Source organism: Borostomias antarcticus (genome assembly GCF_949987555.1).
Source record: "Borostomias antarcticus genome assembly, chromosome: 19".
In the NCBI taxonomy this organism is placed as follows: Eukaryota; Metazoa; Chordata; class Actinopteri; order Stomiiformes; family Stomiidae; genus Borostomias; species Borostomias antarcticus.
Window position 1 is genome coordinate 16,038,769 of NC_140252.1, and position 13,738 is coordinate 16,052,506.

Sequence of the window (13,738 nt, forward strand, 5' to 3'; positions counted from 1 at the left end):
CATTTATAGTATATCATTCATCATACATAGTCACTATGCACACTCCTTTGTGATGGAAAAAGGCTCTGGTACACAAAAATATATTTAAGCCTTTTGGCGATGGCATTAGAACTCGGATGAAGACATCACATTACATTTTTTCATCTTTAGATTCAGATAAGACATTTAGTGAAGTACTTAGAATCCACTCTGTTGGCTATGCAGTTCTCTAGTAGCTCTGGAGAGACAACATAGCAGAACAGTGAGAACTTTCCTTTATTCTTACATTAGTGGAATGAAATGTGAAATATATGTATTCCCAAGCAAATATCTTTTTGTTACAAAAATATACTTCCTCATAAAATAATACACATCATTGTTTTTTAAGGTGATATATTTATCTGTTAAGCTAAAACAGCTGGGCTATTTGTTTTTTGTTTTTGTTTTTGTTTTTTAAAGAAAATGACGCTAAAGTGGAGAGAGCTTCAACACTTGCACACCACGAAGTGAAGTCGAGCACCAGTCCCACGTCGTCGTCTTCTCCAGAATCGCCCTGTTTGCATAATCTAGTTGTGTTTGAGGTGCCACTTTATAAAACAAGACCCCCCCTACCTCAGCTGTTCACCGACCAACCCTGACCACACGTTAGTGGTCGAGCCTCACGTCTCCCTCCTAGAACAATGAGCGTGTGAAACTGCACCTGTCAACTACAAGTCAAGAAACAAGTTACAGCAGTTCAGCCAATAGACCTTCACAGACCAGCGCTTCACTTTCAAACCCAAATACAAACAAAGCAACCAACAAAAAAACAGGAAGTCAAAAACTGACTCAGAAAATCTGATGAGTAAAACTGGTCAAATAAAATAAAAGAGAAAAAGAAATAAAACATAAAAAATACTGATGCTACAAAGAAACAGACAGATATGTACAAGACCCTGTCTACCATGAGTTTCTGGGTGTATAAGCGAAGTGTTAACACAGGCATGTTTCAGACCAAACTGGGCCTGTTTTCTCCTGTTGAACAGTGCATCCGGAAAGTACTCAAGCACGTTTTCCACATTTTGTTATGTTACAGCCTTATTCCAAAATGGATTAAATTCATTTTTTCCCTCATCCATCTACACACAATACCCCATAATGACAAAGTGAAAAAAGTTTTTTAGAAATGTTTTCAAATGTATTAAAAATAAAAAACTGAAATATCACATGTACATAAGTATTCACACCCTTTACTCAGTACTTTGTTGAGGCACCGTTGGCAGCGATTACAGCCTCAAGCCTTCTTGGGTATGACGCTACAAGCTTGGCACACCTGTATTTGGGGTATTTCCATTCTTCTCTGCAGATCCTCTCAAGCTCTGTCAGGTTAGACGGGGAGCGTTGCTGCACGGCTATTTCCAGATCTTCGGGCTCAAGTCTGGGCTCTGATCCGTTTTGAAATAAGGCCGTAACATAACAAAATACGGAAAAAAAACATAAAGTGGGCCGAGTACTTTCCGGATGCACCGTACGTTACGACAAACCCCTCCCGGGACAAGATCGACCCCGGTGACCCTGTGTCCTGTGTTCCTCGTCCCCTGCGGTGTCCCGGTGCGACGGCTTCGGTCGGCCCCGCCGGGGTCCGGCGGCCGCGCCCCCCCCATCGGCCACGCCCCCCGCCCGCGCCCTCCTCCTCGTCCACCGGACGCTCCGCGCCCCCGGCGCCTGCTTCGTCACCAGATGACGCTGGATATGCTGGTCTCCCTGGGCAGCAGCGGCAGCATGGCGTTGTTGGCGTGCGCCTCCTCCGCGCCCTGCTCCCGGGGCGACTTGACGGCGCCGCCCGCCAACTGCGACGGCCGCTGCCCGTTGATGAGAGTCATGGGGATGTTGCAGTACGTGTGCTGGCCGCCCAGGGACGCCATGGGCGGCGGCAGGGCGCCGGCGGGCGGGATGTCGTACTCGTAGCCGCGGTAGTAGTGTTTCTGGCGCACCTGGGTGTGGTGGTAGGAGTTGTGGAAGGTGGAGCGCAGGTCCGGGTGCGCCGTGGCCATGGCGGTGGAGGTGGCGGCCGCCATGGAGATGGCGGAGACGGTCTGGAGCTCGCCGAACGGGCCCTGCTCGCTGACGTCCAGCACCTGCTCGTGGGCGACGATGGGCTCGGTGCGCCGGAAGGGCATCTCATACTGCAGCTGCTTCCAGAACTTGGAGCTCAGATTGTTGGACTTGGGCCCGCGCCACTTGATTACGGTCAGCGCCTTGATGGCGTTCTTGAGCGCCTCGACCTCCTGGTAGTTCATGATGCCGCGCAGCTCGGCGCACTCGATCAGGATGACCTTGATCTCGCCGCTGACCAGCATGTGGCGCAGGCGCGTCTCCAGCTCGAAGATGCTCCAACCGCGGCGCACCACGTAGCTGGGCGTCATGACGATGATGAGGCGCTTGCTCTGGTCCACGCAGCGCGCCACGTCCTCAATGTACGCTGAGGAGAGAGGGACCGCCGGGGGAGAAAGAGGAGGGGAGAGAGGGAAAGAGAGAGGAGGGGGGAGAGAAGAGAGGAGAGAGAAGGGGAGAGAGAGGAAGGAGAGAGTGAGAGAGGTAGAAGAGATGAGAACCATGGTATGAATTAACAATAGAACAAACCGATTAATAGGCTGATAAGGTGATTATGACTGAAGGCCTCCAGTTAGTGTGTACAGTACATGGTATCAATACAGAAGATGACACAGACCATGAGAGGAGAGAAAAGACAATGAACACACACAGAACAGAACACTATCACATCAATCAGCTGATCTATCGGTTCCCTGTCTTTCATACTGTGTGTTGTAGCTACCCTGGGGCCGTACAGGAAGAGAGAGTCCAACTGTAGAACCATCCAGTCTTCTCCAGAACCATCTGAGGTCCATACCTGATAGATGTCATCTGATTGCAATTATCTTAGTATTACGATCGTTGATCTGAGACATTGATCTATGTGTTAGTGTGTGTGTGTGTGTGTGTGTGTGTTTGTGTGTTAGTGTGTGTGTGTGTGTGTGTGTGAGAGAGAGAGACTTATTGTAAGTCGCTTTGGATAAAAGCGTCTGCTAGATTAATGTAATGTAATGTGTGTGTGTGGGTGCGTGTATGTGTCTGAAGAAGGGGGGGGGGGGGGGGTAGTCGAAAGAAAGGAAGAAACAACGGGAATTTCGTGTGTGTTTTGTTTCCATAACATGTACAGTAGCCTGCGGTTCCAGTGTGTTGATGGCCTACTGTAAGCCCACTGCAGAAGGTGCTCCTGTGTGTGGTTCTGCTCTGACAGGGACAACAGCCGTCCCCTCTGCGTCTGTCCTGCTCTGACAGGGACAACAGCAGTCCCCTCTGCGTCTGTCCTGCTCTGACAGGGACAACAGCAGTCCCCTCTGCGTCTGTCCTCACGCTACTAGAGGGACCAACCACAGACAGAGACAGGGGAGCTCCTCCAGCAAAGCTTCAGGAGATTATTTAACCAGGCTTCAAACCTCTGGCACCTCTTGTGGGTTAGAGGATGTGTGTGTGTGTGTGTGTGTGTGTGTGTGTACTCTTAAGTGTTTGAGTGTGTGTGTGCGTGTGTTTGAGTGTGTGTGTGTGTCTGCTGTTGTCACAGCTATGTACAGCACCACCCCCCACCTGCCCTACATTTTTTCTCCTCTCAGTCTCTCTTATAATCCTTCTCTGTCTCCCCCCCCCCACCCCCCCCCCCCCTCTCTCTCTCTCCACTCCCTCTTTCTCTCCGTCTCCCATCTGTCTCTATCTCTTTTTCTCCGTCTCTCATAATCCTTCTCCATCTCTCTCTCTCACACGGGCTGTTTGTAGTGGGTGTGTGGCGGGCTGCGGCCGAGCCCCCCGGGGGGGGCTTGGCAGACAGAGAGACGAGGCCGGAGCGCCGAGCCAACCTCCTCTCCAAACCATAAGTCAGCGTCGTCCACTCAGCCTATAACTGGCCGCCGCCCCACAGAATCCCCTCGTCTCGGCTCTGGCCGCGCCGTCCCCCCCCCCTCCCCCCCACCCCCCACCCCCCCCCGCCGACGGAACGCTTTATGAAACGTGCGGCTGTTTTTTCAACGCGGCAGGGCTGCAGTCAAGGGAACTACTGTGTGCGGTTTTTCATCGTGAACAAAGCACAGCCTCAACTGATGGGCTGCTAATGCACTTTATTTTGCCATACCGATGTTATCAAAATAGCAGGTATGCATTATAAATAGCAGGTATGCATACATTACTAACCCGAGATTTGGCTCCTCGTTATAATTATGTTTAGGATTAAGTTGCAACTCTAGGGATACTTTCATTAGCTATTTACACGTGGTTTTGAATTATTTGAACTACTGAAACGCAATCATTTTATTACAGCATAACTTATCGGTAGATATTTTCCATTTGTAAATGTAGGTGAAAAACAGCAAAATAAAGTGCTTGAGCCCAGCGTCTCACAGCGTGGCGCAGTGTGGGTGGCCGGGGAGGCAGTACCTCGAAGAAGTCTTGTGTCATCCTGGAAATGATCATTGGTGAAACCTAAACATAGATATTTCAACATTCAAAGTGTGATCAGGAGACTGGCAGAAATGCATCAAAATAATCTAGAGTCTAGCGTTCAGGGGGACTTGAAGAGCTCTGGTATAAACTATATGCTCTGGTTTCAACTGTGATGTTCCCAGTGATGATGACAGTAGTTTATTCCAGCTCGATATGGGACTGGGGGCATTAGGACCTGGGGGGGTCTGGCTAAGTTGCTAAAAAGCCTGATTATAGGTGCTGCAGTATGTGCTTTATAGTTTTTATAGGCGCTAATCTTGATGTAAAACAGGTATAAGTAAACCCGTCTAGTTTCACTGAGCGTCTCAGTGTGTCTGGTTGAAACAGTTTGAGCCTCAGGGCCAATGGTTGTGGCCTAAACGGGCCCGCAAACGACTGGACCAATCTCTTAACAATGCGTCACATGACCTGAGCCAAAGCACCCCCGTGTCTCCCGGCGACCATGTTCTTTAATGCCTCGGGTCCCATATAATAACAGTCCCCTTTATAATACACACAAAGAAACAGTATATTTCTATCAACAGCGATGAATGAGAGGTGATCCGGGGGAGTTTCGATGGAACACGTGCGGTAGTGAAGAGGAATACAGGGAGGTGAAACACTCAGATCAAGACTATCGGAATAGTCTCGGAATAGTATCAGTGCGTTCACTGATCTGACACTATTGTCTGTAAAACATGCTGAATCATGATCATGTATTCATCAAACAGTCGTGATGTCATGCCTGGGACTGGATCAGTGCTCCATCCTCTCAGTGATTAAAATTAACTGTATTTATTAACCAACGGCTGGTAAAAATTCTGGCTTTTTTTTAAATTTACCGCCAAAAAGTTAGTTTTAACTCCTGCATCCTCTACTGTTACACTAGACCTTCCTCCCCTGAGGAGTAGCGACCGAGCTGATGAGTTGAACATGTTCAGAACGGCCATGCTGTATACTGTGTTCTAGGTGCTTCTCTTTCCTTCAGTACGTGCGTCCTAGTCCATGTCACATGACCACAGAGCCAGCTGGGTTCAGTAGGAGGATGTGTTCTACCCTCTTCTAATATACAGTACTATACATCAACCCTGTTATATACAGTAATACATGTTTGAATGTCTCACGTAAAGCACTTTGATTTGCCTTGTTGCTGAAATGTGCTATGCAAATAAACTTGCCTTGCCTTCCCTACAGTATATTATATTCAGGTATAGTATAGTATAGTATAGTACAGTGTAGTATAGTTATAGTATATCACAAGATCACTGTGTGTACTGGAGTGGGATGCCAGAACATCTACATTCAGAACACACACACACACACACACACACACAGCATGACACAAACACAAGACAATGCACAGCTTGGATACTGTACTGTAAATGGAAAACATAACTGAATAAGCATGAAAAAATAAATTGTATGAACATCAAACATTACTCTTACAAAGCTTACAAACAGCTTTAGCACGACACCGTACACACAAGCACACATACGCACACATACAGGGTGCTACGATATCCAGTATACAGTACAGACATACAGTAAGAAAAGAACTCACTTCCTGTGGGGATCAAGTCCCTGTCTGGAATGAAGAGTTTATACCCATAGTGTTTCTCCAGGACGTCAGGAAGCATCTCTAAGGCCAAGCGTTCTTCTTCTCTGGTCTCCTGACTCCACTGGTCAGGGTCCACTTTGGTATAGGACAGGTACGCGTCATAGTCCTTGTTATCTGCGACACAAGGACAGAGATTGTCTCACTAAGCAGAGCGTGGACAGTGTATTTGACCAGCTTTTAGAATGAGCTTGAGTCGATTACAATAAGAAAATATATACCAATAACCAAGGCCTTTTTTTAAACTATACTTGAATCAACAACAACAATAACAAAAGCTTCAACCATAGCAAATGTAAATCTGATAACATTGATTACGCAAGGACATGACCAAGGCCCTTCAACAGTGGACAAAACAATACTGAGGATGTGAATGTGAAACAAAACAACCTGGATGACCTTAACTAGACCATGAGTCATTCTCATAGCACACATGAGAGTATCTGTTCAGCAGCAGAGAACAGAGCAGAACATCGCAGAACAGAAAAGAGAAGAACGGAACAGAAGAGAATAGAACAGAACAGAAGAGAACAGAGCAGAACAGTGCAGAACAGTGCAGAACAGAATAGAGAACAGAACAGAAAAGAACAGAGCAGAGCAGAACAGGGGAGAACACAGCAGAACAGAACAGAACAGAACACAGCAGAACAGAACAGAGCAGAGCAGAGCAGAGCAGAGCAGAGCAGAGCAGAGCAGAGCAGAACAGAGCAGAGCAGAGCAGAGCAGAGCAGAGCAGAGCAGAGCAGAGCAGAGCAGAGCAGAGCAGAACAGAGGAGAACACAGCAGAACAGAACAGAACACAGCAGAACAGAACAGAAAACAACAGAACAGAGCAGAACAATACAGAACAGAGCAAAACCTAAGAGAAGAGAGAGCAGAAGAGAGCCGAGCCGAACAGAAGAGAGCCTAGCGGGACGGCCCAGTCGGTGACACCTGTGTGTCAGTCTGCGCCGGCCCCGGTGCCAGCCTCCGCTCATCGGCCTCCATCTCATCACTACATCTCATCTCTGCCAAACACCGCGACCTCTCGCCAGCCAGACTAGAACCTCCCGGTTCCCTGGGCGGAGGCAGAACCCCCCCCCCCCCCCCACACACACACACCCCCTCCACCCCAGACTGGAGGACATTGGCGACGACTGCATCCGCCCCTGATTGATGCTGGATCTGAGCGGGAGGGGAGGGGAGGCGCGACGGAAGGCGCGGCAGCGTTAATGTTTTCCCCCCGGCGTCGGGGCGGCGAGCAGCGCTCTGGCGAGGGGACCGGGCGGGACGCCGAGTCGCGCCGCGCTCCAGACATGGCGGAACGTGAGAGACGGAGGAGCCAGCTTCTCCCGGGAGCCCCGGATGACAACACAGGGATCTCTCTCTCTGTCTGTCTGTCTGTCTGCCTGTCTGCCTGCCTGCCTGCCTGCCTGCCTGCCTGCCTGTCTGTCTGTCTGTCTGCCTGTCTGTCTCTGTCTGTCTGCCTGTCTGTCTTTCTGTCTGCCTGTCTATCTGCCTGTCTGTCTGTCTGTCTATCTGCCTGTCTGTCTGTCTGTCTGTCTGTCTGTCTGTCTGTCTGTCTGTCTGTCTGCCTGTCTATCTGCCTGTCTGTCTGTCTGTCTATCTGCCTGTCTGTCTGTCTGTCTGTCTGTCTGTCTGTCTGTCTGTCTGTCTGTCTGTCTGTCTGTCTGTCTGTCTGTCCCTCCCTCGGGTAAACTCACTAGGGTTAGGGTTAGTGCTGCGGCTTCCTCATCTCTGGGTAAAAGACCTGAACCAGAACAGGAACCAGAACTTAGAGCTCCGGCCAGAGCGGCGGGCCGGGGGTGTGGTCGTGCTCCTGACGATGAGGAGGAGAGGAGGGAGGGGAGGAGAGCGGAGGAGAGGAGGAGGATGGAGGAGGAGGGGAGGAGAGAGGAGGAGGACGGTGGAGGAGAGAGGGAGAGGAGGAAGGGGAGGGGAGCGGAGGAGAGAGGACAGGATAGAGTAGGAGAGGAGGGGAGAGGAGGATGGAGGAGGAGGAGGAGGAGGGATATATACCGCTCCTCTATTGGCTGATTCTTCCATGATCTCTCTTTACCGACAGCAGCTTGCCTATTAGAGTATATCGTAGTATAGAGTACAGCAGCTTGTCTATTAGAGTATATACCGTAGTATAGAGTACAGCAGCTTGCCTATTAGAGTATACCATAGTATAGAGTACAGCAGCGTGCCTATTAGAGTATATACTATGCTGTAGTATAGAGTGCAGCAGCTCGTCAGTTCCCCAGGGAGGCTGTAGGTCAAACAGGCGGTTTAGCACAAGCAGAATAACCTTCCACCTGAACTCCAGTTGTGGCATGTAGGTCCGTGTTCTCATCCACACACATCGCCCCTGGGCAGGTTGAGATGATTAAGTGCAGGCATGTGGGCAGATCCACATCTATTTCACTCGTCTGTGAGGTCGGAGAGGGGGATGGAGGGATAGAGAGAGAGAGAGGGAGGGAGAGATAGAGAGAGAGAGGGATGGAGAGATAGAGAGAGGCAGAGGGAGAGAGAGAGGAAAGGAGAGAAGGATGAAGAGAGAAGGAGGGAGAGATAGAAAGAGAGGGATGGAGAGATAGAGAGAGAGGGGGAGGGAGAGAGAGAGGGAAGGAGAGAGGGATGAAGAGAGAGAGGGAGAGAGGGATGAAGAGAGGAAAAGGGAGGGAGGGAGAGAGAGAGGGGTGGAGAAATAGAGGGAGAGGGATGGAGAGAGAGAGAAGGAGAGGGATGAAGAGAGCGAGAGGAAGGTAGAGGGATGAGGAGAGAGAGAGAGAGAGAAGGAGGGAGAGAGAAACGGAGGGAGGGATGGAGGGGGAGCAGCTGGGCCGGGTCTGGGTGTGACTTATGCATGTGCAGGGCCGAGCCCCCACCGTCGGAAGCTGAACTCCTGAACCCGTGGCGAGAAGGAGTCCTGGGACCGGGGGGTGAAGCTCGGTTATAGATCACGCTAATGTGGAGGACGTGACACAAGTCAGCCGGCTGGAGGAGCACGCGGGGGAACCTTCAGCTCATTACAATCTCACGGTGTTCAGTAATTGTCGGCGCTACATGTGAGGATTTGTGTGGATTTTCCCTATAAAAATACCTGTAATGCCTGTTTCTTTTCGACAAATAACACTGCCCCGACCGGCCTGGCCGAATGAAAAAATTATATTGCTTCGACCGGCCCAGTGGAATGAGAAGACGTTATTCTCAGAGTTGGACTTCTATTGGCAGAATTGGCGCCACGCAGTTAAGGCACCTGGAGCTCTCTTCAACCAGACCAGACGTCTGTCCTCCCTGGGAGGAGAGGGAGGAGGGGAGGAGAGAGGGATGAGAGAGGGGGGGGTGGAGGAGGAGGAGGGGGGAGGAGGAGGAGGAGGGGGGGGGGGGGGGCAGTACAGATGTCTCTGGAGGATCTATGAGTATGATGAACTGAAGGTCCTTGTTACCAGTAGCAACTAATCTGGGTGTGTGTGTGCGCGTGCGCGCGCGTGAGACTTATTGAAACTGATCTCTTTAAAAGGGAAGCAAATTGAAAATCCGTTTCGGTCTCGCTGCACTCACTCAGGTTGCGCAATTAAAGGAGACACCGCCGTTAGGCCTTGCGTTCCGGGACCTCCTCTGGGCGGCCATATTCTTTATCTGCCTCCAAGCCATTTATTATTGTAAAAGCCCCGCTTCCCGGCCCAAAGCCCCACGCAGACCCCTGGCTAATGGCCTCCACTGAAGTGTCAGGCGTATCGGGGCTTCAAGGTAAACGGAATCGCTGGGAGACAGGTGGAGGACGGAGTCTGGTGTGTGTGTGTGTGTGTGTGTGGTGGAGGGGGGGGTTGGGTTTGAAGAGAGTGAGGCAGAGAGGAGAAGAGGACAGCGTGTCTCTCATCGCTAATGACACCTTCTCCTCCACCCGGGCCGCCGACTTTAAAAGCAATCTGCTTCTCTTGAACGCCATCCAGCCGCGGCGCTGCGCAGACTCGTTAACGGGAACGGAATGAAGTCTCGTCCTGGCCAATGCGGGCGGACGATAACCCGAGCCCACCCCCCTCCACCCCCCCGACTCGTCCCGTGCAAATTCGATTTCCGCCGCTGTTGAACTCGCCAGCTCCCCCCGCTTATGGCTCTGGGTCCGGGATTGCGATTCGGGCGAATTCTATTCAAAGCACTTTACCCGAGACAGACAGCGATGACTGCTGGTCTCCCTTGCTTGGGTCGGTAATCCCTATGGTATAAATTCATGGCGGGACGATCACATCCTGACCTGTGTTGCGGGAGACGTATACACACTCGGGATAATATGAGAGATACATCACATACCACACTTTCATAGTAGCATACAGACAGACGGACGGCTACGGCTCAGGAGGTAGAGCGGGTCGTTCAACGGTCGTAGGGTCGGCGGTTCGAATCCCGCCTCCTCCTGACGACACGTCGAGTGCGGGGTGTGGTATTTACCGTTTACAACATGCAGGGTGTGGTATTTACCGTTTACAACATGCGGGGTGTGGTATTTACCGTTTACAACGTGCGGGGTGTGGTATTTACCGTTTACAACGTGCGGGGTGTGGTATTTACCGTTTACAACATGCGGGGTGTGGTATTTACCGTTTACAACATGCGGGGTGTGGTATTTACCGTTTACAACGTGCGGGGTGTGGTATTTACCGTTTACAACATGCGGGGTGTGGTATTTACTGTTTACAACGTGCGGGGTGTGGTATTTACCGTTTACAACGTGCGGGGTGTGGTATTTACCGTTTACAACGTGCGGGGTGTGGTATTTACCGTTTACAACGTGCGGGGTGTGGTATTTCGCGCCGACGTTGACACACGGCCTCTTACCTCCGTCCAAGTCCTCGCTGCCAAAGTGGTTCCTGTAGAAGAGCATGAGCTCGATCTTGTAGCACTTGTACAAGGTGACCAGGCAGATCAGGAGCAGCAAGATGGCGCCCAACCCGCCGGCCAGCTCCACGGTGTACATCAGCTCCGCTGAGAGAGAGGGGAGGGAGGAAGGGGGGGGGGGGGGGACAGGAGCAGGGGAGGAGGGGAGATAGAGATAATCATCTCAGCGATCTCGCCACACAGATCCGCGGAGCTAGCGATTGTAGCTCATTGTCAAGAGCGGCGTGCTGCCACTGCCTCAAAGAGGGGCGCCGGCCACTCATGTACACAATCGGTATTCAAATTGGCGACTCGCCCCCTGTACACAGTCAGTGTTGTGATTGCTGACAGTATTACATTTCCCCTCAAGCTTGTATGAAGTGAGTATTATACTAATAATACTCACTATTTTGTACTCAATAGAAGTGTGTACGCATGCATAACGCCCGGGCCTGTTCACGCCACATCTTTGACTCTGACGTAGGTCCAGTCCCGATGTCCGCCCTTACGGACTCAGGCTAAGTGTGTGAGGGCTTAGGGCTGTCCCACTGTCAAATCGTCAAGTGCATGAGGTCTCTCTGGCAGACATTTTGAGCCCTTTATGCCCCCTTACCGTACTTCTGCAGACTTTTCCTAAGGGAATTACCCACAGTTCATTATGATTGTGACGTGAAGCATGGGGTTACCTGAAGAACATCCAATAAACAAGCACGGATGGATCAACCAACCCTAGCGTTCACGCTAAAAAACAAAATATGTTTTCATGTTTTCAGCTGGATTTGCTTATCTGCACAAGTACTGTTGCCTTATAATTATTTTGGTTTCAATATTTTGACAGATAGGTTATCAAAGCGGATTTAACTCAGCCCAAAATTAATTTACGCTTACAAGAAAAACATAATGTAAAATAGGAACGCTAAATAAAAAGTCTCAAACCTTCGACAGGAAGAAATAAGTTTTGGCGTCAACGTAACATGATGTCGCAAGTGCTGTCCCATTCCTTATTATACCATTACAAGCCCTTGCAGCCTCTCACACTCAACCACTTTACCAGGTGAGGTCAATAAGTCTGTGAGGGTTCAGGGCTTGATGGTTTAGGGGGGAGATCGGGACTGGGCCGTAGACTTTTCTTAGGAATCTTTCTCAAGAACAAATCCAAGCGAAATTTAAAAAGGAAACTTAGGAAGATATCGGTGAACAGCCCCAGCAGAGTCTATGTGTCCCAGCGTGAAGGTGATCAGTTCGTACTTCTCGCACAAATCTGCTCCAAGGGGGTTCGAATCCCTCCTCCTGGAACACCGACGCCCACAGCGCCTCCTTCCGGGCTCCACTGTCCCCCCATTGGCCAGCTGCGGCCGGCCGGACCCCCTGGAGGTCAGGCCTCATTGGCTGACTAATGTCTAGTGTCGCCGGGTCTGGACTCCGAATGTGACCATCCATCACCGCATTACGCCCCCCCCATCCACGCCTGTCTCCTCCCCGTCCGTCACGCGGAGAGACAGCCCGGCTGATAAAAGATGACGTCCCGAAAACCGGACAAGCGCAGCTAGCTGCTGCTTTATCACGCCTGTCCAGATCCCAACCTTCACGGACGCCGACCCTACCCCCCCGCCCCCCCCCCTCGCCCGCCTTGTCATCGTTCCTCCACCCCCCCCCCCCCCAGACTGACCGTCGGCGGGACGTCAGACGTCTTGGACCAGGCCGGAGGAGACGGACATCCTGCCTTGTCTGGTTCCGGACCCTTCTGATCCGGAGGAGATGAAGAGAAATTATCTCTGACCGCAGGGGGGGCGGGGCTTCGCTTGCCCGGCCGTAGATCTCATACAGACTTACCCGACGCCGGCGGGCGCATCAGCTGCCCCCCGACGCCATCTCTCCTTCCATCTCTCCTTCCATCTCTCCTCCACATCTCTCTCATCCCTCTCTCCCCCCCTTCCCTCTCGCCTCCCTCTCTCTCCCTCTTCCTTCTCATCCCTCTCTCTCCCTCTCTCTCTCTGGTATAATAAGGAATGGGACAGCACTTGCGACATCATGTTACGTTGACGCCAAAACATATTTCTTCCTGTCGAAGGTTTGAGACTTTTTATTTAACGTTTCTATTTTACGTTATGTTTTTCTTGTAGGCTTACACGTACATTAATTTTGGGCTGAGGTAAATCCGCGTTACGTGATCACAACCCTCTGTGTTACCCTCAAAACATTTCTATCTCCTTCATCTCTTCCCCATCCCTCCCTCTCCTCCCTCTCTCCTGCATCTCCTAGCCATGCCTTGGGTGTAAGGTGTGTGTGTGTGTGTGTATGTGTGTGTGTATGTGTGTGTGTGTGTGACGGAGGGGGAGAGGTTACATTCGGACAAATCAGCGATGCCACATGGGTTAGATGACCTGCCATTTTCAACTCAGATTAAACATCCTGCGCTGAAAAAAAACAAAAAAAACGCCAACGAAGCTGTCCGCGAACCGCAGGTTACCAAGACGAACACGACGGCCTCCTCATCCATTACGCCTCAAGGCCTGGGCTTCGACGGCGCAGAGACAAACGGGACGCACGCACCAAAACAAACAGCGCTGAAAACAATGTCTGTCAAAGCCAAGGTCTGTCGCCCCCCCCCTCCCTGGGGAGCGCACATCACCTGTCGTTACAGCTGACCGGACCCAGAGTAAATTATCAACTCCGCCCGGCCCACGCGCCACGCCCGGTAGATCAGAGTCAGAGGGCGGAGTCATCTCGTGGTGGGACCCCCCCCCCCAACCATGCCCCCCCAAATCC

The 13,738-nt window shown here is 51.1% G+C and overlaps 1 protein-coding gene across 1 annotated transcript in view; it reads right to left on the reverse strand.

Annotated features, from left to right (window-relative positions):
* Positions 1-1,691: 1,691 nt before the first annotated feature.
* Positions 1,692-13,738, reverse strand: part of LOC311321361 (interleukin-1 receptor accessory protein-like 1) — a gene marked incomplete at both ends in the record, with an annotated part of 171,107 nt that continues 159,060 nt past the window's right edge. Inside the window, 3 exons of the mRNA XM_084453329.1 lie at positions 1,692-2,440; positions 6,053-6,223; positions 10,931-11,077. Coding sequence (XP_084309455.1) covers positions 1,692-2,440; positions 6,053-6,223; positions 10,931-11,077 — 1,067 coding nt within the window. The remainder of the gene's footprint in view (positions 2,441-6,052; positions 6,224-10,930; positions 11,078-13,738) is intronic.